The sequence below is a fragment of the Solanum stenotomum genome, chromosome 6, assembly GCF_019186545.1.
Source record: "Solanum stenotomum isolate F172 chromosome 6, ASM1918654v1, whole genome shotgun sequence".
NCBI lineage: Eukaryota > Viridiplantae > Streptophyta > Magnoliopsida > Solanales > Solanaceae > Solanum > Solanum stenotomum.
In genome coordinates this window covers 12,671,948-12,698,985 of record NC_064287.1, presented here as the reverse complement: position 1 = coordinate 12,698,985, position 27,038 = coordinate 12,671,948, and the positions used below count along the sequence as shown (strand labels likewise).

At 33.6% G+C, this 27,038-nt stretch overlaps 1 protein-coding gene across 1 annotated transcript; it reads left to right on the top strand.

Annotated features, from left to right (window-relative positions):
• The first annotated feature begins 3,419 nt into the window (after positions 1-3,419).
• Positions 3,420-8,721, top strand: LOC125867484 (4-hydroxyphenylpyruvate dioxygenase-like). The gene is made up of 3 exons (XM_049548000.1): positions 3,420-4,075; positions 5,804-6,356; positions 8,409-8,721. The coding sequence occupies exons 1-3, from the start codon at positions 3,487-3,489 to the stop codon at positions 8,593-8,595; spliced, it is 1,329 nt and encodes a 442-aa protein (XP_049403957.1). The 5' UTR covers positions 3,420-3,486; the 3' UTR covers positions 8,596-8,721.
• Positions 8,722-27,038: the final 18,317 nt, after the last annotated feature.

The following is a 27,038-nucleotide window of genomic DNA, read 5'->3' as shown; positions in this document are numbered from 1 at the left end:
TTTTTTTTTTAAGTTTTTTTCAATTAATAAAAACATTTCTTTTTTTGTAAATTTGTTATAACCTGAAATTTTTAATGTTATATCTTGAAAGTCTAAATCTACTGCTATAGCTTGAAAATAATACTATAATATATGTCATATATGAAATTTATACTTGAAATTTAGGATGATTTGATGAAGTTTTTAAGGTGTATAAGATGGATATAGTGCTTGAATTCAACAAAAATAACGGAATCAGTTTTGTATAATATTATATAGAAGGATATATGAGTATGTAAATACTTTTTATAAATTCGTATAACATGTATATACTGAATGTATAATATTGTATGTCAAAATTTTAGATATTATTATATATAAAAAAAAACACAAAGGAGTTTTGCAATATTGTACATAAAGTGTATATCAATTCTTTTAAACATCACTGTAAAAATAAAATAATCATTGTGCAATTGAAAAGTTAAAAATTTTGTTATGTAAGTGCAATATATATTGTGAACGATCGATTTGCCCAATTATTTCACAAATTGATGATGTTTTAAGTTCACAACAAATTCTAAATTTTGAATATCATTTTAGAACAATCACTCTTAACTAATTTATTTGAGAGTGGAGGCGAATAGAAATGAAGAGTAGAGGTTCGGGGGTGTCAGGAAATAGGATAGACAAAGGGGTGAGATTGAGTGGATGAGAAGGGGACATTGAAATATCACTTATATTAACTTGTTTACTTTACTTTCATTAGATAAGTTATTTTCTTTCATTTTTAAGAAGCTTATTTTCTTAAAGGAAATATTTTTCAAATATGTAAATCAGTGCATAATTTTATTTTTTTTACAAAGATCTTTGTGTCAAACACACCCTATAACATGAAAAATGGAAAAGATATCATTGTTATAAGGCAAAGGGTTTGGTGGACCATTGTACTTGTATCAATTTGTATTCTGGATTCTTCTACTTAATCATTTGTCAATTGAATTCTTATACTGAATAAAACACAATTTAACAAATCTCTCTGACAATTGATCAGGCTTATGTGGCATTAGAATGTCTGAGTTGACAAAAGTGTGTAACTACACGCCTCTTAAGCGAGTGAATAACATTTTTGGGTTAAAAAAATATTAAAATTAAAAAGATATAATTTTTTAAAAACAATTAATTAAAGAGTCATTTCTTCTTCACCCACTACCCCTCCTTTTCATCCATTTCATCCCCTAACCAAATTTTTTTTCTTCTCCGCAATTTATTAACATCTATTTAGCAGATCATCTCATTGAGTCCACCGATTCACCGCGGAGGGAAAAAGTAGACCAAGTGCTCGCCGGAGACTACTAAATCGCAGAAAGCAGTGCTGGTGGTGCACGCCGAAGACCACTGTTTCGCAGTGGAGTGGGAGAGAGGCGGCACTGATCAGTGGAGAGGAGAACGAAGTGGGTGAGGGCGTGAGGTCATGGTTGTGAAGAGGTTTTTCGGTCAGATCTAGTGGTGTGGTGGCTTAGGTTGTTGGTTTTGTGGAGATTGAAGGAGGAAAGAAAAATGGTGATGGTGTGCGGCGAAGATGAAGACAGGTGAGGGAGAGAGTATTTGTGATTTCGCCAGCAAAAGTGGCAACGACGGCGGCGATGGATTTCTCCGGTAGATTTTGGCTTGAAATAATGAAAATGGGGAGCATCGGATGTATGAAGTTTTACTTTAAAGAATAAATTAAAATTTTATTATTTTACCTTTTATTAAATAATTTTGGTTAATAATTTTAAAAACTAGTTATGAAATAATTATGATATGGCATTAATATATCTGACGTGATATGACATGTCATTTACGTAAAGGACACACCTGGTTGGAGGGGCATAATAGTCTCATTTTAATTGAGTTTAAGAGTTCAGTTGATAAATGATTAAATAGAATGGTCTAAAATACAAATTGATACAAGTACAAGGGTCCACCAAACCCTTTTGCCTTGTTATAAATATATTTGTTATTATATATTGAAAAGTAAGTTTATGCGTGTAATATATTATAGAGTTTAATAATGAAAGAATGATTTTTGAAACTTGCAAACTAAAATAAGTCATATATGTTTGTGTGACTATCAATCATTTAATTAACGATAAAATAAGTATTTTATAGTTAAGTTTTTTTACTAAATATAATATGTGACATTCTTTCTGGGATTGATTATTTGGGGGGGAGGGGGGAGAGGGGGGGGGGGGGGGGGGGGGGCGAATTCATTCTTCAAAATAATTGAATTGTTCAAAATTAGATGGATATTTGAATATATTTTTTTTCATATTTGTCTTTTCCTTTAATGAAATTTTATATTCTCTAGAAGATAAATTGCACTAATTACAAAGTTATATTTATGATTTCACAAAAACAAAAATGAAAAATACAATTTAAATTATGTCCTTGAATATTTTTTAAAAAATAAATATGCGATGGCTTACAAATTCAGTTAATATAAAATAGAGAAAATATAGTTATTACAGTAAAACCTCACTAAATTAATAGGCGGTAAATTAATGATCTCTTTAAGATAATATTTTTCTCCAGTCCCGACTTGGGCTAATGAAAAAAAAATCACTCATTTCGATATATATATATATATAGTCGCATTAATATTATAAATTATTAATATTTTAAAAGTATAATTATATCTAAGACAATTTAGTGAACTGCAAATCTTTTTGAGTGGATGTGGATTGATCTCTTTTGTACTCACATAATGTTTTATGTATTTGACATGTCATTGTTGATTTTGTGAAACCTTTTAAATGAGAAGTTATTTTTGAATATGGTTTCAATGATGTGTTGCTTATATAATTTATTCTTTTACTATCATATACATTGGATGTTTTTAGTAAAGATATAATGAATATTATTTGATTATTAAGAAACAATGAACATTATTTATAATACATTTATTTTAAAATGAATTATTCAATTCTTGAATTTATTTTATAATGAAACATTTAACAAAAAAGATATTACAATTAATCATACACATACATTGTACTTTATATATACTGCATTTATTTTTTATATGAATTCAACAAATATGATACTCACCTAAATTTAGTAAGATACAATGATTTTGATGTATTCATTGTACTTTATGTAATAAATTTATTTTCTTATATGAATACAATAAATATGATACCTAAATTAATAAGATATAATGATTTTAATGTAATCAAAATTGAAACATTTTTAAAATTTATTTATTATAGTTTAAAGAAAATAAAAAATTATACCATGAAAAATGAAAGAAAATCAAGTAGATGTGTCAACACTATCTTATACACGTGTCGATAATGTAACACAAAACAAGTGGAAGAGACGTATAAAATCATTCCAGTACACGTGCCAAGACTATCTTCATTCCCACTCTCAAAATCCTTTCGCTTCAAATACCATTCTGTTCACTTCACATCACCTCTTAACAATAAAATTTCTGTCAGAGTCTAAAGTAAACTCTAAAATACCATGGGCATGGGAAAAGAAAGTCTCTCCACCACCACCACAGATGCAACCGGCGCTACTTTCAAGCTAGTAGGCTTCAACAATTTCATCCGCGCTAATCCCCGTTCCGATTTCTTCTCCGTTAAACGCTTCCACCACATCGAATTCTGGTGCGGCGATGCAACCAATACATCTCGTCGTTTCTCATGGTCTCTCGGCATGCCGATTACAGCAAAATCAGACCTCTCCACCGGAAACTCCGTTCATGCTTCTTATCTCCTCCGTTCTGTTTCCGGCGAACTTCAGTTTGTTTTCACTGCTCCTTATTCGCCGTCAATTTCAGTACCGTCAACGGCAGGTATACCTAGTTTTTCAACGTCTACTCATCGGGATTTTACGGCGAAGCATGGGCTCGGTGTTCGTGCTGTTGCGTTGGAGGTTGAGAATGCTTACCTGGCGTTCTCCGCCAGTGTCTCCCATGGGGCGAAACCTCGGTTTGAACCTGTAACGATTGATGAGCATGTGGCTGTTGCTGAAGTTCATCTATATGGCGACGTCGTTTTGCGGTTTGTGAGTTTTGTTAAAGATGCGGATAGCCTCATTTTCCTACCAGGTTTAGCATTTACGTCTCTTCTTTTTTCTGACACTACACACCTCTAATCATTTCTACTCCCTCCGTTCCGTCGTTATTGTTAAGTATTTTTTAATTTGATTGTTTGGATAATTTTTTTTAATTATTATACCTCAATTTGTTAAATTTGAATTAATGTTTTCGAAAATGTAGTGAGTGTGCATTAATTATTATTTTCTTAATAGTGTGTGCCAAACAAAAATTGAGTCACTCAAAAATAGCTTAATTACGCTCCATAGCTATAGATTGCTAATTGCAATTCCTCCCTACATGTTATAGGGAGGAGAGTGGCGAGCGAGTCTGGGAGAGGGAGGAGAGAGGGCAGAGAGTGGGAGAGAGGTGAATTGTATATGTATATCGGTTAGATAATTGTATATCATACATATGCATTTGTATATTTTGGCGAGAGAGATTGGGAAAGGGAGGAGAGTGGCGAGCAAGATTGAGAAAGGGAGGAGAGAGGCGAGCGAGAGAGGACAATAATTTGTATAATTCGCATCTCGTTTGTATAATTCGCATGTACGTTGGTATAATTCACGTATTTTTGTATAATTGAGTAATATAAAGTCTGAAATTATACAAATATAATAAAACTCGAAATAACGAATTGATACAATCATAAACATATAAACTTTAAACAATTATACAAAATATATTATACAAATTACATTATATAAATTATATTATACAAAATTCAAAACTACACGTTTATACAAACTTTAAAAAGTTATACACAAAAAGATTGAATGTAGATGATGACAAAACCGAAAAATCAAAGGAAATTATCGTCATATACAAATATAAATAATCGTATACAAATACAAATCAAACAAAGAATTGTTGGTTGCGAATTATACAAATATGACGAATTATACCTATACAAACGTGGCTAATATACAAACTCGAAGTCAGCCCACGTAATTAATGTATAATGTTAGTCACGAGTGGTAATTATAGCAAACTATAACCATGGTGAGTAATTAAGTAGTATAAGTTTGCTTAACCGCGTAATTTTCCCAAAAAAATTGACCCCTAAAAAGAATTTAGGGAGTATTATTCTACTGTTACTTCTAAAAAAAAGTGAATTTTTATACTCTCTTAACTTAATTTGTTATTTTGACTTATATATAATGTGTGTTTTTTATAAATAATATTTATATTCTCAGTTTATTTTAACTACTAGTAACCCTCTAAAATACTTTATTTAAATTATTTGTTATTCCGTCTGTTCCATAAGTAGAATTTAATTTAGAACTAATGTAATTTTTAACTTTTATTAATGACCATCCAGTACGTTATACAGTTATACTACCTTTTTTTTTCTTTTCTGTTTATGAGTAATAGTGAGACATACGAATAGTTTGTTCAGTGAATCCATTTATGGAGCACTTTTATTTGTTTATGTTTTGCTTTAACAAAGACTTGTCAATCACATTCATTAATTTAATTATGTTGTTAAATGAACGTCCGGTACACGTTATGCTTGATATTTTTTCCCTAAACCCAAACTAGTATATACCCGTGCATCGATAATATTAAAGAAAGTTATTACTTTATATATTATGCTCCAAAGTTGAAAATATAATTATTTTCATGAGTGGTGGTAAGAAATTGGTCCTGTTTTAATTCATTTGAACTGCCTTACCTAAACACATAAATAAATATTTAGAGATGATAACACTTGTATTTATATATCAATATTCCCAACAGGTTTTGAAGCAATGGATGAAACATCATCCTTCAAGGAACTGGATTATGGGATTCGCCGGCTGGACCACGCCGTTGGGAATGTACCGGAGCTGGGTCCTGTAGTGGATTACATCAAGGCGTTTACGGGGTTTCATGAATTTGCGGAGTTTACAGCTGAAGATGTTGGAACTGCTGAGAGCGGGCTGAACTCGGTTGTGTTGGCAAACAATGACGAGACAGTGTTGCTTCCGATGAATGAGCCGGTATATGGAACTAAAAGGAAGAGTCAAATTCAGACTTATTTAGAGCATAATGAAGGGGCAGGAGTGCAACATTTAGCTTTGGTTACAGAGGATATATTCAGAACTTTGAGGGAAATGAGGAAAAGGAGTGGAGTTGGGGGATTTGAATTCATGCCTTCACCTCCGCCTACTTATTATAAGAATTTGAAAAGTAGGGCTGGGGATGTACTCAGTGACGAACAAATCCAGGCGTGTGAAGATTTGGGAATCTTGGTTGACAGGGATGATCAGGGGACTCTGCTTCAGATATTTACCAAGCCTGTGGGAGACAGGTACGTTATCACTCTTTATATCGACTAGAATTGTTTTACCTATCAATTAGTTTTGCCATAACACATTATGATATTCTTAAGTTATTCAAACTGACAGTTTGAATAAATATTTCACATTATGTTAGCTAATTGTTGTAGGTTGCATACTCTTTTGTCTGGCTATTAATCTACGTCTAAAATGAGAAGAACCTGTAGGTGTTTTTTATGTTTACATTGTTAGTGTATTTGCTGTTTTGAAACCTGGACCATGAGAATTGATTCTTGCTTAGAAAGTGTCGAGAGTCTAGTGTCCGTAGGCTAGTACCTTCATATATGTTTACTGTCAAAGGGGAAAGAATTAGGGCCTTGGGAGTTGGTGAATATTGAATCATTTAGAAATATTGTAAGGAGATGTCTGAAAGTTAGCTGAGACAGTAGCGGCAAGGCATCAAACAGCAACACTGAACTGTAGCAGAGTCGCACACCAGAGTAATTGAAGTTTGCATTACATTTCCGACCAGTTTCTGTCACTGGCCTATTAGCTTTAGAGATCACCCCTGCCATGTAACTAAATGTGAACTCCTTAAAGAGTGTGTCTGTTGATGGAAGTACCGAGGACTCTTGATTGATCAGTCTTCTTGTGATTAACCGACTGTTTCGGATGAAGGTTGGTAAGTCCAGTATAAGTTCCTTGGGAGTAATTCTCGAAAAAAGGTTCACGCTTAGATTTTATATTTGCTGATAATTAGGGAAGCTTCTGAGTTGAAGAAGGCTAAGTCTGTGATCCATATAATTCTCATCTTCAACATGTTGAAAATTTAAATAGAATATGAACAATAGGAACAAAGGTCAAACAAATTATGAAGAAAAAAGAACTGCTCTTACAAACAAAAGGAATAGGTCAAAGTTTGAATTATTATTCAAAACCTATGTTGTCGGATTCGTCAAAAGTAGTGTATATACGGAGAATCCGACACAGATGGGGCATCAAAAGTGAAGAGTCTGCGCAGATTAGTTCAAAACAATTGAGATATGCTTGTGCATGAAACACTACCCCATGAGTCTCAGGTTTCTCAAGCTGTTAACTAAAATCCATTGTGCGACTCTAGACTCTTCCACACTTGCAACAGATGAGATTGATTCTTTGTAACAAACCTGAATTCTCAACTTAAATACTCAAGTATTATATAATTACTTGATAGTTGAATTACAGTGACAACACTTCAACTATTAAATTATAATGGAAATATGAAAATAACAAAGTAACTAAAGATAGAGACAAGAATGAGGGTGAGAGGTTTAGACTCTAGAAAGAGATGAGAGCATCAGACAGTTTTTTTTTTATAATATGCATAATTTCACAAAACCATAGATGACAACTATATAAATTTTACTCAACCTAGATCCGAATCAAATCCAGTATTGGACTATTTAATTCTTGGGCCTCATTATGGTTTAGCTCCAGGCCCAGCAGCTTGGCCAGCCTCGGGGCCATCCGTGTTCACAACATTCTTCTAGCTGCCTATGTACTTTGAAATGAAACAATAAACAGTGCTGAGAGGCAGATGGAACTCTTTTAACATTTTCGGTATTTTCACAATGAAAGTTTTTCTTTTGAAGGTATTAAGTTTGTTTAGGGATATGGGGAAACCGATTCAGGGGTGGTTTATAAAGAGTAAAACATGTTGACATGGGCTAGGGTGAATAACGCTTGGAATAGTCGTTTATCATCATATATCTTTATTTAATTGTTAGGACAAACACAAGGATGAAAAAACAGGAAAAGAACAAGAACAAGAAGTTTGTTTTCATGCCGATAATTAAACCTTATTCTAGTACCTCTTCTAAAGGTTCAGGAAAACATATAGAGTATTGCCAGACGTTACTTTCGAATGGATGTGGTACCAATTCATGCGAGATGCACTTAACCGATTTGTACCAATACATATTAAACCTTTTCTTTGCTGCTGAGTGCTGAGCTATGTTGTAATTAACCGCAGTAGTTTTGCAACGTAACTTCCGTGTATCATAAAACGATGGTTTGTCAATCACTGTAATTGTATTTTTCTGCAGGCCAACAATATTTATAGAAATAATTCAGAGAATCGGTTGCATGCTCAAAGATGAAAACGGACAAGTCTATCAGAAGGGCGGTTGTGGAGGCTTCGGGAAGGGAAACTTCTCAGAGCTGTTTAGATCAATCGAGGAATACGAGAAGATGCTTGAAGCCAAACATGTTAATCAAGTAGCTGCTGCTTGAATATATACAAGCATTAGCTTGCAATCTAATTGAAATTTCACCGGGGCATCTAAGCTTACATTTGATGTCTCTACTATTAATTATATTAATGGTGAAATGAAAAATAGCTTATGTATATAAGTTTTATTTGACGTGCTATTATGTAAATAGTCAATAAAGTATGGAGGGAAACAAAGTCAAGTAATTTAAGTATAATGTTGATCATAAGTTCTGTAAAATATCCTTTTAGTAGTGCTTTGAGTTTCATGGTCGATAAAGCCAGGTGATCTTTTTCTTATTCCTTACATTCTAGATAAGTGCCATTTTTCCTAAAAAATATTTTCATTAAAGTATGTTATTTTAGTAAAAATCTCATCCATTAAGAAGTCAATAAATATAATGGGTTGTTTACTGAATTATATCTATTTAATACTTGTTTCTTGAGCATTGATTACTATTAAAAAATGAAGTACAAGGATACAACTAGAAAAACATATAAATTTGTCTTAAATTCTTAAGATTAACATTTATTTTGGAACAGATTTATGTTACTAAAATATTACTTATTTTGGGATGGAGAAAGTGCTCCGTCTAATAATACTTGGGTACTGATAGAGGGTCGATTTTTTTCTTCGACACCACTCCTAGGCAGTCTACAACGCTTATAGACTTCAGCCTTACACTCTCACGAATTTGACTAAGTATAGAAATACTTCAACTTATATTTTAGGCAGAAAGTTAAAGTAACAACACAGTCACATACGGGAACTCTTCCCAACCTTTATTAATATAAAAATCAATACAACGAAAGGTTTCATAAATTTGTCTAAGGCTAGAATCGTTCTCCCCCTGACTTAGACGAATTTCCACCATTTATAAAATTCCTGCACAAGGCAGTTACAGTAGTTACACCGGCAGTTACATTGGCGGTTGCATCTGACATATGTCTAACACTTGTCCTTACAGAATTCAAACTAAGTTCCAGCACTAATTATTCTAAGAGATAGAATATATTTCAAATTCAAATACATTCTAACACTTAGCCGAAATTACATCATTCTAACACTTAGAATATTTCAGCCTACTTTCAACACTTAAAATATTTCAGCTTCATTCCAACACTTAGAATATTTCAGCTTCGTTCCAACACTTAGAATATTTCAGCATGCTTCCAACACTTAGTTTTATTTCAGCTTCTGTCTTGTCAACGTCAAGTCCATAGTCTTGCCTTGCAAGGCCAACACCCCGCCTTGTTTTGCCGACGACTTTGCCCACACGTAAGCCCTGTACATCCAAGCTGCTTTGCCAACACCCAAGCACCTTGAATTCTTTTGCTGCTCACTATCTCATAGTTGTACAGCCGCACTGTTTTGCCCACATACATGCCAAGACCAATGCCCGAATCCTTGCCATGTCTGCGCGTCATTAGCTCAAGTAAACTACGGGTCTAACAAACCACCCGCACCACTTGAACTCGATGTCCTCATCGAGACTGTTTTAAGATAGTCTTCGATTTGATCATCAAATTGCCAAAGGTCCTTTGCTTTCTCCCAAACTGCATCAGCTACACTCTTGTCTTTCCAATGAATCAAGAATTCTGTCTTCGTATTCTTCTTACTTGTGCCCACAATTCGGTGATCAAGGATCTTCTCAATATCAGCATCAAACTGTGTAGGTATTGATGGAGGAGCCCTCTTCGATCTGTTCCTGTCCGGATCATCTGCATCTGCGAAATAAGGTTTTAGAAAACTCACATGGAAAGTGGGATGTATCTTCAACCTTTCTGGCAAGTTCAGTCTGTAAGCAACTTCACCCACTTTCTTCACCACTTCAAATGGGCCATCGTATTTAGGAATCAAACCCCTATGTCTTGTCTTGCTTACAATCTGTTTCCATATCTGAGGAGTAAGTTTCAGCAACACTTTGTCACCCACATTAAACTCTACTGAGCGACGATGTTGATCAGCATATTTCTTCATGCGCCGCTGAGCCTTGCGCAGGCTGTCTTGTGCCTCAGAAAATATTTCAAGTCTGTCCCTTGCAACCCTGTATGCTGCTGGACACTTCCCCTGATTCTTAGTTTTGGCAACATCTAATGGTGTCATAGGCTGTTTGCCTAAAACGATTTCAAAAGGTCTCATTTCCGTTGCAGACGACTTGTGCAAATTATAACACAATTGCGCAGTGTCCAACAAAGCAACCCAGTTCCGTTGACTTGCTGTTACATAGTGCCTCAAGTACTCCTCGAGTAAATGATTAATTCTTTCCGTCTGTCCATCAGTTTGTGGATGATTTGCAGTAGAGAATTTTAACTCAGTTCCTATCATATTGAACAATGCTGTCCAAAACCTGCCTGTGAACCTTGTATCCCTATCACTCACAATATCGGCTGGAACACCAAAGTACTTGACAACATACTTATAGAATAATTCAGCAGCAATCTCAGATGAACACAAATTAGGTGCAGCAATGAAAACAGAATATTTTGAAAACCTGTCTACTACAACCATAATCGATGCTTTGCCATCTACCTTAGGAAAACTAGAAATGAAATCCATACTTACCGACAACCAAGGCCTTTCAGGAATAGGCAAAGGCTGTAACAAACCAGCTTCCTTCTTACGTTCAGTCTTGTCCATTTGACAAACATGACAAGTCTTTACGTACGCCTCTATATCGTCTTCCATCTTTGGCCAGAAATAAACACGAGACAGCAGAGCTAACATCCTTTCAACACCCGGATGACTAGCCCAAGTAGTATCATGCGCTTCCTTCATCAAGTCCTTGCGCAGTCCTCCACCATTTGGTACAACGATTCTCCCCCCTTTAAAATGAAGCAGATCGTCCTCGATCCAATACAGTCTCATTGTTCCATCTTGCATTTGACCCATCCACTTAATATATAATGAGTCATTTGCAGCACACAATCTGATTCTATCAAGAAAATCAGTTTCAAGTTTTGAAATTGAATATACAGCAGCAAATACCTCTTTTCGACTCAATGCATCAGCAACTTGGTTATGTTTCCCTGGTTTATGCTCCCACATGAAGTCATATTCTGCCAGAAATTCCTGCCACCTTGCTTGTTTTGGGCTTAACTTTTTCTGCGTCTTGAAGAATGTATTGACAACATTGTCAGTCCGCACCACAAAACGAGTTCCCAATAGATAGACTCTCCAAACCTGCAAGCAATGTATAACAACAACCATTTCTTTTTCATGAGTCGAATACCTTTGTTCTGCACCATTCAATTTTCGACTTTCAAAGGCCACGGGATGACCTTCTTGTACTAACACGCCACCAATAGCTTTATCAGACGCATCAGTATGTACTTCAAATGGTAACTCAAAATCAGGCAACTTAAGTATAGGTTCAGATGCAATAGCTTCCTTTAAATTTTGAAAAGCTTCTTCACATATTACTGACCACACATACTTAACATCTTTCTTCAACAAATTAGTCAAAGCCGCTGCCCTTTTCGAATAACCAGCAATGAACTTTCTGTAATAGTTAGCTAACCCAAGAAACGATCTCAAATTCTTCACGCTGCGAGGTGCTTGCCAATCAACAATGGCCTGCACTTTCGTAGGATCCATCCTAACTTGGTTTTTGCTAACAAGATGCCCCAAAAATTTTATCTCTTGTTGAGCAAATTCACACTTTTCCATCTTAACATAAAGCGTATATTTCCTCAATTGAGACAGTACCATACTTAAATGATCAACGTGTTCCTCCAAAGTTCGACTATAAATGACAATATCATCAAGATAGACAACTACGAAATCATCAAGATAGTCGAACAACACATTGTTCATCAAATTGCAAAAAGTAGCCGGGGCATTGGTTAACCCAAACGGCATTACAAGGAATTCATAGGAGCCATATCTAGTTACACAAGTAGTCTTAGGCTCGTCGCCTTCATCTATTCTTACCTGCCAGTCGCCTGCCTTGAGATCTAGCTTAGTGAACCAACATGCCTTGCTCAACCTGTCCATCAAATCTTGCACCAATGGAACCGGATATTTATTCTTCACAGTTGCCTTGTTTAAAGCTCTATAATCTACACACATTCTCATCGTCCCATCCTGCTTCTTTTGAAATAAAACAGGTGCACCATAAGGAGCCTTAGATGGTTGAATCAGCCCAGCATCTAACAACTCGTTCAATTGTTTACGTAATTCAGCCAACTCTTTAGGAGCCATACGATAAGGAGCTTGTGCAGGAGCAATAGTACCTGACATTAACTCAATCTTATGATTAATATCCCTCCTTGGCGGTAATTTCTTTGGCAGTTCAGGTGGCATCACATCAGCATACTGTTTTAGTAGTTCAGCTACACAATCAGGCACTTCTACCTTGACATCAGGCTTCAATTCGACCAAGGCAGCAAGTATAGTTTCATTACCTTTCTTCAACCTTTTGTCGATTGACATAGCAGACAACAACAACCCTTTTTCCTTCTTCTTTGCAATTTTGTTGATTTTCCCAAACGGATAAATACCCTTCACAAACCCAGCATTGTCCTCATTCATTATCATTATTCCATCTAAGTGTGGAAAAGGAACAAACTGAAATTTTCTTAGGAAATCAACACCAAGTATGATCTCAAAATCTCCTAATGGCATCACCATTAAGTTGTGTTTTCCTACCCAATTCTCAGTTGACATAGACACCCCATAAGCCATGCCTACAATGGCTTGTGCCTTAGCATTAACTGTTTTGACGTAGGAAGGACTTTTAGTCAATTTAAGTCCCAATTTTGCAGCAATATTTACATCAATAAACGTATGAGTAGCCCCTGTATCAGCCATAGCTATCACACATTTCTCTTTAACCTTCATCTCTATATGAATCAATGAAGCATGTGGATTTGAAGTCTTAAACGTCCTTTCAACATTATTAACCAACGTAATATGATTGAAAGACAAACCTAACGGATTCACCATAGCAGCCACGACTTCTTCTTCCTCTTCATCCTGATTCAACTTTCCAGCAAGCAAAGTGTTCACCCTTTCCCGGTTTGGACAAGACTTAGCCAAATGAGGACCACCACAAGTCCAACAGCCCTTCGAATTGCCATCTTTATTCATTGGTCTGTTTTCTTTGTTTCCTTCTTTCATTGATGCCTTCCCTTTATCATTAGCATAGTCTCTACGATTCTTCCTCTTACCGTCCCCTTTCTTCTCACCTTTTCTCTTAGGTTTTGAAGTAGAAGGAACATCAGTATTAGGTCGAGTCGTCCGAAAATCCACTAACGAATCTGCATCAGCAATTGCCCCTGGCAAATCTTTCACATTCTGCCTGCGAAGTTCGTTTTGAGCCTAGCCTTGCATACCCGAAATGAAGTTGTGTAATTTATCCTCATCAGACATGTTTTGTATGTCTAACATCACTGAGGTAAATTCTTTGATGTAATCCCGCACCGAACCATTTTACCTCAGTCTCTTCAACTTATCCCTCGCAAGCCATGAAGCGTTGGTAGGAAGAAATTGATCACGCATTTCTTTTATTAACTTGTTCCATGTATCAATTCTGGGTCGTCCAGCACTCACGTCATCTGCATTCCAAGTCCTCCACCAAAGTTTAGCATCACCAGTTAAATACATTGTGGTGATATTCAACTTGTCCGTCTCAAGCACCCTTGCAGCAGTAAAATACTGTTCCATATCCCAGATGAAGTTTTCCAGTTCTTTAGCACTCCTTGCGCCACCAAAGGCCTTTGGTTCCGGGATTCTAACTTTAGACGATTCCCCACGAATTAAGCCTAACGCTGCCACAGCATGACACAATACAACAACTTCTGCATGAAGGTTTTCATTTTCTTTCTGCAGTCCTTCCAATTGTACTTTCGTTGCCTCACAAAAATTCAAGTCTTCTGCCATGTGTTCGTCTATTTCATCACGATACACATTGATTTCAGACTTTGTGTTATCAGCATCTAGTCTCAAGTTTATAATCTGCATCAAGAGATCCACCAACGTAGGGTCTTCCATTCGTTCATCAGTGATCCCAATGAAGGCTTCAACTCTGCGCAATAATTCCCGAAGTTCTGCGTTCGTCACCATCGTTTCAACCGTGCTCTGATACCAATTGATAGATGGTCGATTTTTTTCTTCGACACCACTCCTAGGCAGTCTACAACGCTTATAGACTTCAGCCTTACACTCTCACGAATTTGACTAAGTATAGAAATACTTCAACTTATATTTTAGGCAGAAAGTTAAAGTAACAACACAGCCACATACGGGAACTCTTCCGAACCTTTATTAATATCAAAATCAATACAAGGAAAGGTTTCATAAATTTGTCTAAGGCCAGAATCGTTCTCCCCCTGCCTTAGACGAATTTCCACCATTTATAAAATTCCTGCACAAGGCAGTTACAGTAGTTACACCGGCAGTTACATTGGCGGTTGCATCTGACATATGTCTAACACTTGTCCTTACAGAATTCAAACTAAGTTCCAGCACTAATTATTCTAAGAGATAGAATATATTTCAAATTCAAATACATTCTAACACTTAGCCGAAATTACATCATTCTAACACTTAGAATATTTCAGCCTACTTTCAACACTTCGAATATTTCAGCTTCATTCCAACACTTAGAATATTTCAGCTTCGTTCCAACACTTAGAATATTTCAGCATGCTTCCAACACTTAGTTTTATTTCAGCTTCTGTCTTGTCAACGTCAAGTCCACAGTCTTGCCTTGCCAAGCCAACACCCCGCCTTGTTTTGCCGACGACTTTGCCCACACGTAAGCCCTGTACATCCAAGCTGCTTTGCCAACACTCAAGCACCTTGAATTCTTTTGCTGCTCACTATCTCATAGTTGTACAGCCGCACTATTTTGCCCACATACATGCCAAGACCAATGCCCGAATCCTTGCCATGTCTGCGCGTCATTAGCTCAAGTAGACTACGGGTCTAATAGGTACTATAAAGATAGTTGTTTAGTAATACTTGTCTAATTTCAAATATCGAGAGCTAATTTATCTTTTGTGTCTATTTTATACTTGCTATTAAATATTATTTTTCAAAATATTAAATTTAATATAGTCATAGAATAATATAGTAATATTATTTTTATTATTTATTATTTATTAAGAAGTATGACAAATCAATAATGGACACCTATTATTGATTAGAATCCAGAGGAGTATCAGTGATGGTTCAATCAATGGTTGACGTGAAACATGGTCAATCGGCTCGTGGATAGTAAATTCATTAATTTAAACGTCATGAAATTATGAGGTGTTGGACTGAATTAATCATCAATCACAATAAATTGTAGTTTATTCTTTTATGTATAATTATTTATTCAAATCTTTATTTTAGTAATATTGATATCCTTCAATTTAGTTAGTCATGGAGTTAAAGAGAAAAATGAAGACTTTTAAAATTTATGGTTTGAAATAAGTCACAAAAAATCTTGTACTTATAAATTATCTCATTAAGAGTAAAATGAAAATTTTGAAACTGAATTATTACTAATAAAAAGAAATTATTTTTATTTAGACCGACTAAAATGAAAATGAAAATGAAAATAGTTTTAGCTAAATTAAGACAGAAATTATACGTTACAACGTCATGTATTGAAAGATGATATACACGGAAAACACATGTTAAAAAACTAGTAAAAAAATAAAAAATAATATATAAAATTGACCAAAATATACTGAATATTAAGGGTGATTAAAACTAGGAAAAATTACGCAGATAAACAAATATATACTAGTTAATTAGCTAACATAACTATAGTTTGAATTAATTACGCCTCACAACTTAAATTTTAGCTGTTATTACGTCATCTCTCTCGCCTCTCTCTTCATTTATACATATATAAATTATCAAATACAAATGGGAAAAGGTTCTGATATACCCCTCAACTTTTTCATTTTGAGCTGATATGTCCCTCGTTATGAAAGTGACTCATATATACCCCTACTGTTATACAAATGGCTCACATATACCTTTTTCTTCTAACATAAGTTAAAATATTCATTGTAATTTAATCTTTTAATTATTTTTTGAAAAAAATATTTTATTATTTTGATGGTCAAATTTATTTATGTTACACTAATTTTCTTGTAAAATTTTATCATAGATGCCCCGTTTTTTAATTTTATTTTTACAAATACAAAAACTAAATTACAATATAGCCACACAAAAATTAGTTTTAAATTTTTTCTTTACACTAATAAATGAAATAAAAAAAAAGAATAAGAAACTCGAATACTAATAATATAAGAAGTCAAAAAATAAATTTTGTATGAAAAAAATTAAAATATACCTTGAACTTTGTTAGAAGGATCATATATATACTCCAAAATGAGTTTTGTTAAAATTTAAAATTTCAAAAATAAATTTAAAACTAGTTTTTTCACTTCCGTTAGATGAAGGGTATATGTGAGCTTCTTTTGTAATGGTAAGGGTATATGTGAGTCATTTGTATAATAGTAAGGACTCGCTTTGTAGGCGGTATTAAATAGAATTGTCCATGAATTAAATTTTAGTCCATCTAATACATTGTTTGGTTACTTTATTTGATTTAATCCATGGATTGCTAATACACCATATATGGTCTTATTTTATCCCTAGGAAATAGAAGGATAACTAATCCAAGGTTTGTTAAACCTTGGATAAGACCCCTAAAGGGCAAAACTATCCCTTTATTCATTTTCCCAAATTTCTTTTGTAATTAGATTTTCTTTTTATTTATATTGAAATAATTATAAATGTTCTTTTTAATCCTCCAAATTCGTTAGTGTAATTTAATGATTTCATTAATATTTTTTCTTTTTTTAATTCATTGTAGTTCGTCGATTAACCACTTGAACTATTTTTTTTAAAATAAGCTTTAGCTATTGAACAATATAAGTAGTCTTAAATCTATGTTAAGTTTAAGATATATTTGACCAACAAAATATTAGAAACACACCATGCCATCAAGGATCTCCTTAGTGGTACATCATACCTCAAAATTATTTTTATATACATACATATATATATTTAACTTAAGTAGTTAACTAAAATAGAAAATCCTAAAAAAAAAAAAAATTCTCTGGCGACTATCTAACTTGACTCAATTACATGAAATAAACAATCTCATAATAACACAAGGGTATAATAGGAAAGAAATTTTTTGTAGAGTCTTGGGAAGTAATGAACCAAACACTTGACAAAAAATAATCCCTGCATTTCTAATCCCTGCATTACTAATCCCTATTACTAACCCCTGCGTTATCAATGTTGGTACCAAACGACCCCTAAGGGTATATATTAGCTACTTTCGTAACGAGGGGTATGGTAACTCTAACTAGAAAAGTTGAGGGCCAAGGCGTATATCAAACATTTTTCCTAATACAATTATATATATATATATATATATATATATATATATATATATATGACACACACACAATTATATGACAGATATACAAATACAATTAGCCTCTCTCCATTCTCTGCCCTCTCCCGCTCGCCTCTCTCCCAATCTTACTTGTCATATATACAAATACATATATATACCAATTACACATATACAATTATCTGACATATATACATATACAGTTCGTCTCTCTCCACCCTACACCCTTTCTCGCTTGCCTTTCTCCTCCCTCTCTCAATATGCTCGCCTCTCTCCTCCCTCTCCCTGTCTCACTCATCAAATATATATATATATATACACAATTATTTGACAAATATACATATACAATTTGCTCCCCTCTCTCGTTCGCCTCTCTCCCCCCTCTCCCAATCTTGCTTGCCTCTCTCTTCCCGCTAACATGTAGCTACGAATCGAAATTAGCAAATTATAGCTATAGAACATAATTAAGTTATTTTTAAGTGGCTATAAGCGAAAATTTCCCATAAAAATTACGTGGATAAGCAAATATATATTAGTTAATTAGGTAACGTAGTTATAGTTTGAATTAATTACGCCTCGCAGATTAATTTTAGTTGTTATTACACCATCTCTCTCGCCTCTCTCCTCATTTATACATATAGAAATAATAAAATACAAATGGGAAAAGGATCTGATATACCCCTCAACTTTGTCATTTAGAGTTGATATTTTACTCGTTATGAAAGTGACTCATATATACCCCTATTGTTATACAAATGACTCGCATATACCCTTTTCTTCTAACGGAAGTGAAAAAAATAATTTTAATTTAATCTTTTAATTATTTTTCTGAAAAAGTATAATTCATGGGGTATATTTGATCCTCCGCACACATATTTCTTTTTTTACTTTTTGTTTCAATGACTAATTTAAATTTATTATTTTGATGGTCAAATTTATTTATGTTACACTAATTTTCTTGTAAAATTTATCATAGATGCCTCATTTTTTAATATTATTTTACAAATACAAAAACTAAATTACAATATTGCTGCAAAAAATTAGTTTTAAATTTTTTCTTTACACTAATGAATGAAATAAAAAAAAAACATAAGAAAATCGAAAAATGATAATCTAAGAAATCAAAAAATAATTTTTGTATGAAAAAGATTAAAATATATCTTGTGTTACAAATTCACTTAATTGTATGGATGTTTCTCTTAGTCTATCCTAATGTAATGTATCCATTTATTGTATTAATTAAATATTATAGTAAGGTATTGGCAAATGCTGTAAAAGGATGGTTTGAACATCCTATAAAAGGGTAGTCTTCACTCTTGCAAAAGACACACTTGAAGAGAATAAATAAAACTCTGAACTTAATACTTCCATCACCATTTGTCTTACCTTCTTGTTTAAGTATTCTTGTATTTTTCTTCTTGTTTTACAACACGTTATCAGCACGAATCTCTAACCAATTGAGACCTCCTTAATTCAGGATAATCTTTTTTCCCTAAAAGTCAATCAATTTTCTTTTAAAGTCAGGTATAAATTTATGTGTTTATAACATCTCTAATAGGACTTGCATAAATCGTTGATTTGTAATTTAATTACTGCATATATAACTTGCTTTAGGTATTATTATGATACTTTACCAGGCCTGTTAATCAATACGCTTCAGGTTTATATTGTTATGTTATTTATGTACTACTAACTTATAACTCTAAATTAAAACCTAAGCAATATGATAACATGCTAGTTAGAATACTCGTAAGGATTTTTTTGTCATACATTCTGTGTGTCAAATAGAATAATAGCATTGTATTAAATATCACTTGAAATTATTACTAAACTTTGATGTTAATTGAAACTAGTAATAAATACTTAAAAGAAAGTAGACAATATATTAAACTTACCATTTCAATGCTTCATGAGTTTACATGTTTTTGTAACATTAATGTTCATGCATATAATAAATTGTCGAAGCTTGAATTTGTGGCACTTGACATTTCTAGAAAGAACTATTTGTCATGGGTACTTGATGCTGAAATTCACCTTACCGCTAAGGGTCTTGGTGATAGTATAATCGAAGAAAATAAAGCATCAAGTCAAGATAAAGCGAAGGTTATGATTTTCCTTCGTCATCATCTTGATGAAAGCCTGAAGGTTGAATACTTGACGGTAAAAGATCCACTTGAATTGTAGATAGGTTTAAAAGGAAGGTATGACCACCTCAAGACAATTGTATTGCCAAGGGCTCGTTATGAGTGGATGCGCTTACGATTTCCAGATTATAAAATTGTAATTGAGTATAACTCTGTTGTACTTAGAATAACTTCCCAATTGAATTATGTGGGGAAACTATAAAAGATGAGGACATGTTGGAAAAAATACTAACTACTTTCCATGCCTCTAATATGATATTACAACAACAATATTGTGAAAAAGGTTTTCAGAAATACTCTGAAGTGATCTCATGCCTTCTGGTGGTTGAGCAACATAATGACCTTTTAATGAGAAATCATGAAGCTCGTCTCTCTGGAAGTGCTCCATTACTAGAAGTACACAGTGTAGAAGCACACGATCAGTCTGAAATAAGACAAAATAATCAGAGTCATGATAATGTGCGTGGGCGTGGCAAGGGCAAAAGATGATATAATAATCGTCGAAGTGGTACTCATAACAAAAAGGAGAACAACATGGATTCTCAAAATAATCCTTCAAAGGGAAAGGGTGATCACTGTCATCATTGTGGTCTTAAAGGTCATTGAAAAAACGAATGTCGGGCACCTGAGCATTTTATCAGCGGTATCAAAATTCCTTTTTAACAGAAAAGGAAATAAAGGTGGTGCCTCCTCTTCTAATAACCGGGTGGAGTCTTATTTGACTCTCAAAGATGATGTTAAGACATGATCTTCTCAAAAATATGATGAGAATGTTGAGGCAAATTTAGCATTGAAAGATGATGCTTTTGATGGGCTCGATGATATTACTCATCTAGAAGCTGAAGACTTCTTAGGGATCGCAACTGAAGATTGATGATTGAACTGGGAAATGAATAATGTTATATGTTTTTTGTCTTACTAAAGTTCATATACTTAAATTTTCTTTTTGTTAAGTTTCGTACTTCTTATTATGTATTTTTATTTTTATGAAGATAAATAAAAATTTTCAGTCTTCACCTGGATCCAAGATGAGTGATGTTGATATGTGCCTTATGGACAGTGCCACAACTCATACAATATTAAGAAAAAAGAAATATTTCTCTCATTTGATTATGAAAAAGGCATATGTTTATACAATATTCGGTAGTACAAAATTGATTGAAGGCTCTGGAAGAGCGGTCTTATTACTACCTGGAGGAACATTATTGATGATTAATAATGTATTGTATTGTAGTAAAGTCTCAAAGAAACTTATTAAGTTTCAAGGTTATTCGCCAACATGGCTATCATGTTGAGACTGTAAATGAAGAAAAGGTAGAATACTTTTTTATTACTACAATAAATAAGGAGAAGAAAATTGTGCATGAGAAAATGCCTTCACTTTCTTCTGGGTTGTACCATACAAATATTGGTACGGTTGAATCACAAGTTGTGGTAAACAAAAGATTTACTGATTCTAATGATTTTATCATTTGACATGACCGATTGGGTCATCCCGATTATAATAGGATGTGCAAAATAATTGAGAATTCACATGGGCATACTTTGAAAAACAAAAAATGTTCTTCAATCAAAGGAATTTTCTTGTGCTGCTTGTTTCACAAGGAAAATTTGGTTATCAAGCCATCAGGGGCTAAGGTTAGGGTGGAATACCCTGCATTTCTGGAACATATACATGGTGATATATGTGGACCTATTCACCCTGCATGTGGACCATTTAAATATTATATGGTCTTGATAGATGCATCTACAAGATGGTCACATGTTTGCTTATTGTCAACTCGCAATATGGCTTTTGCAAGGTTGTTGGCTCAAATAATAAGGTTAAAAGCACAATTTTCAAATTATGCAATAAAAACAATTCGTCTTGATAAATGCTGATGAGTTTACATCTCAGACATTTAATGATTATTGTGTGTCCACTGAAATAACAGTTGAACATCCTGTTGCACATGTTCATACTCAAAATGATTTAGCAGAGTCATTGACTAAACGTCTTCAATTGATAGTTAGACCACTGTTGATGAGGACAAAGTTGCCTATTATGGTTTGGGGCATGCTATTTTGCATGCAGTGACACTTGTGCATATAAGCCAACCAGTTATCATGACATCTCCCCATTGCAATTGGTTTTTGATTAGGAGTCAAACATTTCCCATCTTAAAATCTTTGATTGTGCAGTATATATTCCAATTGCTCCACCACAACGCATAAAGATGGGTCCCTAAATAATATTGGGGATATATGTTGGGTATGAATCTCGTTCTATTATAAAATATTTGGAACCTAGAACTGGAGATTTATTTACGGCAAGGTTTGCTGATTGCCATTTTGATAAATCAGTATACCCAACATTAGGGGGGAGAACAAAAACAGTTGGGAAATGAGATAGATTGGAATTCACTTTCACTGTCTCATTTAGACCCTCAAACAAATCAATGTGAGCAAGATGTTCAAAAGATAATTTATTTGCAGATTATTACAAATTGATTGCCGGATGCATTTACTAACCTTCCACGGGTTACTAAATCATATATCCCAGCTGCTAATGCTCAAGTTCGAGTTGATGTCCCGATAGGACAAAATGTTTGGCAAACGAGTTCGGACCACACTTAAAACATGGTAGACCAATTGGTTCCAAGGATAAAAATTCCTGAAAAGGGAAAGGAATAAATGATCAAGATGATCATAATATGGAGGCAATTTCTCATGAAGAGCTCCGAGACATAATATATTATGACACCACTGAGGAGGTCCATGTGCCTGAAAATAATGAGAATGAAGAAATCTCTATAAATTATGTCTCGACGAGAAAAAAGTGGAATCAAAATAATATTATGGTAGATAATATTTTCGTCTATAATGTTGCAGTTGAAATAATGCAACAAGATGAGGATTCAGAACCAAGATCTGTCAATGAATGTAGATAGAGAAATGATTGATCAAAATAGAAGGAAGCAATTCAAATAGAATTGACTTCACTTGAAAAAATGAAGTTTTTGGACCCATAGTCCGAACACCTGAAGGTGTCAAGCCAGTTGGGTAAAAATAGATTTTTGTGCGAAAATGCAATGAAAATAAAGTTGTAAGATATAAAACACGAGTTGTGGCTCAAGGATTTTCGCAATGGACTGACATTGGTTATGAGGAGACATATTCTCCTGTGGTAGACCAATTACTTTCAGGTATCTAATAAATATGACAGTTCATGAAAAGCTTGGAATGCATCTAATGGATATTGTCACAGCCTATTTGTATGGCTTACTAAACCACAATATTTATATGAAAATCTCTGAAGCACTCAAAGTGCTTGAAGCATATAAAAATACAAAGGAAAATTGTTCAATGAAGCTTCAGAAATCCTTATATGAATTGAAACGACCAGGGAGAATATGGTATAATCGTCTTAGCGAATTTTGCTAGATGAAGGGTATTAAAATGACCCTATTTGTCCTTGTATTTTTATACGGAGGTCAAAATCTGAATTTGTAATAATATTTGTTTATGTTGATGGCTTGAACATTATTGGAACTCCTACAGAGCTTTCAAAAGTCGTTGAGTGTTTAATGAAAGATCTTGGTAAGACAAAATTTTGTCTTGGCCTTCAGATTGAACATTTGACAAATGAAATATTTATCCATCAATCAACATATACTGAAAAGGTTTTGAAACGATTTTACATGGATAAATCACACCCATTGAGTACCCCGATGGTTGTGAGATCTCTTGATATAAATAAAGATCCATTCCGACCTTAAGAAAAGGATGAAGAGTTTCTTATGATGAAACACCATATCTCAGTGCTATTGGGGCACTAATGTACCTTGCCAATAATACCCGTCCATATATTTGTTTCGCAATAAATTTATTGACGAGATTCAGCTTATGTCCAACAAGAAGACATTGGAAAGATGTTAAGCATATATTCTGATATCTTCAAAGAACAATTGATATGAGATTGTTGTATTCTAATGCATCAAAGTCAGAATTGATCGGTTATGCAGATGCGGGATATTTTTCTGACCCACATAAAGCCCGATCTCAAACAGGCTATTTATTCACATATGGAGGTACAACTATATCATGGTGTTCGATGAAGCAAACAATAGTTGCTACTTCTTCAAATCATGCAGAGATAATAGCCATTCATGAAGCCAGTCGAGAGTGTGCATGGTTGAGATCAACGACTCAACACATTTTGCAATTATGCGGTCTTTCTGTGCAAACAAAGATTTCAACAATATTGTATGAAGATAATGTTGCTTTCATAGCTCAATTAAAGGGAGGATATATCAAAGGAGACCGAACAAAGCATATTTCACCTAAGTTATTTTTCACACATGATCTTCAACAAACTGGTGAGATAAATGTTCAACAGATTCGTTCTAGTGATAATCTTACAGATTTATTTACCAAGGCATTGCCAACATCAACATTTGAGAAACTAAGATATAAGATTGGAATGCGTCGTCTCCAAGATATCAAATAAATTTTTCATTAGGGGGGAGTAAAATATGCGCTGTACTCTTTTTTCCTTAACCAAGGTTTTGTCCCATTGGGTTTTCCTGGTAAGGTTTTTAATGAGGTAGCACTCAAGGCGTATTACAAGATGTGTGTGCTCTTTTTCCTTCACCAGAATTTTTCCCACTGGGTTTTTCATTGTAAGATTTTAACGGGGAACATTATCTATAAACATCCAAGGGGGAGTGTTACAAATCCACTGAATTATGTGGATGTTTTTCTTAATCTATCTTAACGTAATATATCCATTTATTGTATTAATTAAATATTATAGTAACGTATTGTCAAATGCTGTAAAAGGATGGTTTGAACATCCTATAAAATGGTAGTCTTTACTCTTGTAAAAGATACACTAGAAGGGAATAAATAAAGCTCTCAACTTTATATTTCCATCACCATTTGTCTTACCTTCTTGTTTAAATATTCTTGTATTTTTCTTCTTGTTTTACAACATCTTGAACTTTGTTAGAAGGATCATATATATACCCCTAAATGAGTTTTTTAAAAATTTAAATTTTAAAAACTAAATTTAAAACTAATTTTTCCACTTTCGTTAGATAAAGCGTATATGTGAGCTCTTTTTATAACGGTAAGGGTATATGTGAGCCATTTGTATAACACTAAGGGTATATATGAGCCAATTTCATAACAAGGGGTATATAGCCTCTAAATGACAAAGTTGAGGGGTATATCATACCCTTTTCCCAATACAAATTATACATATACACATATACTTATATAATAAATATACAAATACAATTAGCCTCTCTCCACTCTCCACCCTCTCTCACTCACCTCTTTCCTCCCTCTCCCAATTTTGCTCTCCATATATACACCCTACATATGTATACCAGTTACATATATACAATTATTTGACAGATATACATATGCAGTTCGTCTCTCTCCAATCTATGCCCTTTCTCGCTTGCCTTTCTCCTCCCTCTCCCAATTTCGCTTGCCTCTCTCCTCCTGTCCCTGTCTCACTCGCCAAATATACAAATTTATGTGTATATCGATCACATATATACAATTAAGGGTGAATCTAGGTGTAAATTTGGGTCACCGAAAACCGTGGTCATCCAACTAATCTCGATATATCATTCGTATAATTCTTAAAAATATATTAAATATTAGCTAAATAAACCCATGCCCAAAAATGGCCAAATAGTTCACTGGTCTGTGGGTTAATTTTCAAGGTTGTTGTCGCGGGTTCGAATCCAGTCAGCTCTCAGTTTGTATATAATTTGACATATATACATATACAATTCGTCTCTATGCCTTCTCTTGTTCACCTCTCTCCTCCCTTTCCCAATCTTGCTTGCCTCTCTCTTCCCTTCAACATGTAGGTACGAATCAGAATTAACAAACTATAGCTATAAAACATAATTAAGTTATGCGAAAAATTCCCTTTATACTGTCTGTCCTCAGTATAAACAAAATTCTTTCACAAGAGTTTTGTTTGGCGCCCAACCCTATTGTTGAGTTCTAAGCACATGTTTTGATGTGTGTTATCAGTGTCACTAGCTAGCCACCGAATTTAAAAGAAAAGTATAGACTTTTGAAATCTATAATTCGGAATAAGTCATTAAATTTTGTGTTAACTAGTTTAAAAAAGTTTAAAATTAAATTATTTCTAAAATAAAATAGTTTCACATAAATTGAGAAGTAGAAAGTATTAGGAAAACTTACATATATATGCTTTATCAAGAAACAAGTACCATATAGCAATAACATTTTCTTTTTCATTGAACACTTATAATATATTTATAATACAGTTTTAGTGCATATTAAAAAGAACAATTTATAACACATATAATACAAATTTTATTGATGGATAATAAATCTATCACACACTTTAATACATTATGTTAATTTCTTACTAAGTAAGCATAATATATTTTAAAATCACCTATAATACATTTATATTACATGCATGATTTACTTTTAATACACAATACAAATTTATCATAATATTAGTATATATTACTATAAATGATAATAAATAAAAGTATCACTAAAATCTGTAACTATTTATTTAAAAATACTCATTCAAATAATTTAAGTATTATATCACAACACCACGTATGGAAAGAGTTAACATACACGAAAAACACATGTGTTTGAAAAACTAGCAAACAAAAAAACTAAAAAATAATATAATGAACAAAATATACTGAATATTTAAGGGTCATTTATATAAACAAAATTCTCTCACAAAAGTACCCTACTGTTGAGGCTAAGCACATGTTCTGGCATATGTCAAGTGTCATCATGTGTATCAACAAGGTTTTTTTTTTAATTCTTAATCAGATGTCTTGATTTGACTTATTTTGAATATGTAGTCAGTTTTATTAAGGAATATTCTATTTTTGATATGAAATTTTCCGACGCAAATTCAAATTTAATCGAGTTTCAATGTGATGAGTA

What these genes read in the sequence shown, in the direction of transcription:
- LOC125867484 (XM_049548000.1), top strand. Translation starts at nt 3,487, where the DNA reads ATGGGCATGGGAAAAGAAAGTCTCTCCACCACCACCACAGATGCAACC. An exon ending in TAGCCTCATTTTCCTACCAG is followed by an intron (nt 4,076 to 5,803) that starts GTTTAGCATTTA and finishes TATTCCCAACAG; the next exon opens with GTTTTGAAGCAATGGATGAA. An exon ending in ACCAAGCCTGTGGGAGACAG is followed by an intron (nt 6,357 to 8,408) that starts GTACGTTATCAC and finishes ATTTTTCTGCAG; the next exon opens with GCCAACAATATTTATAGAAA.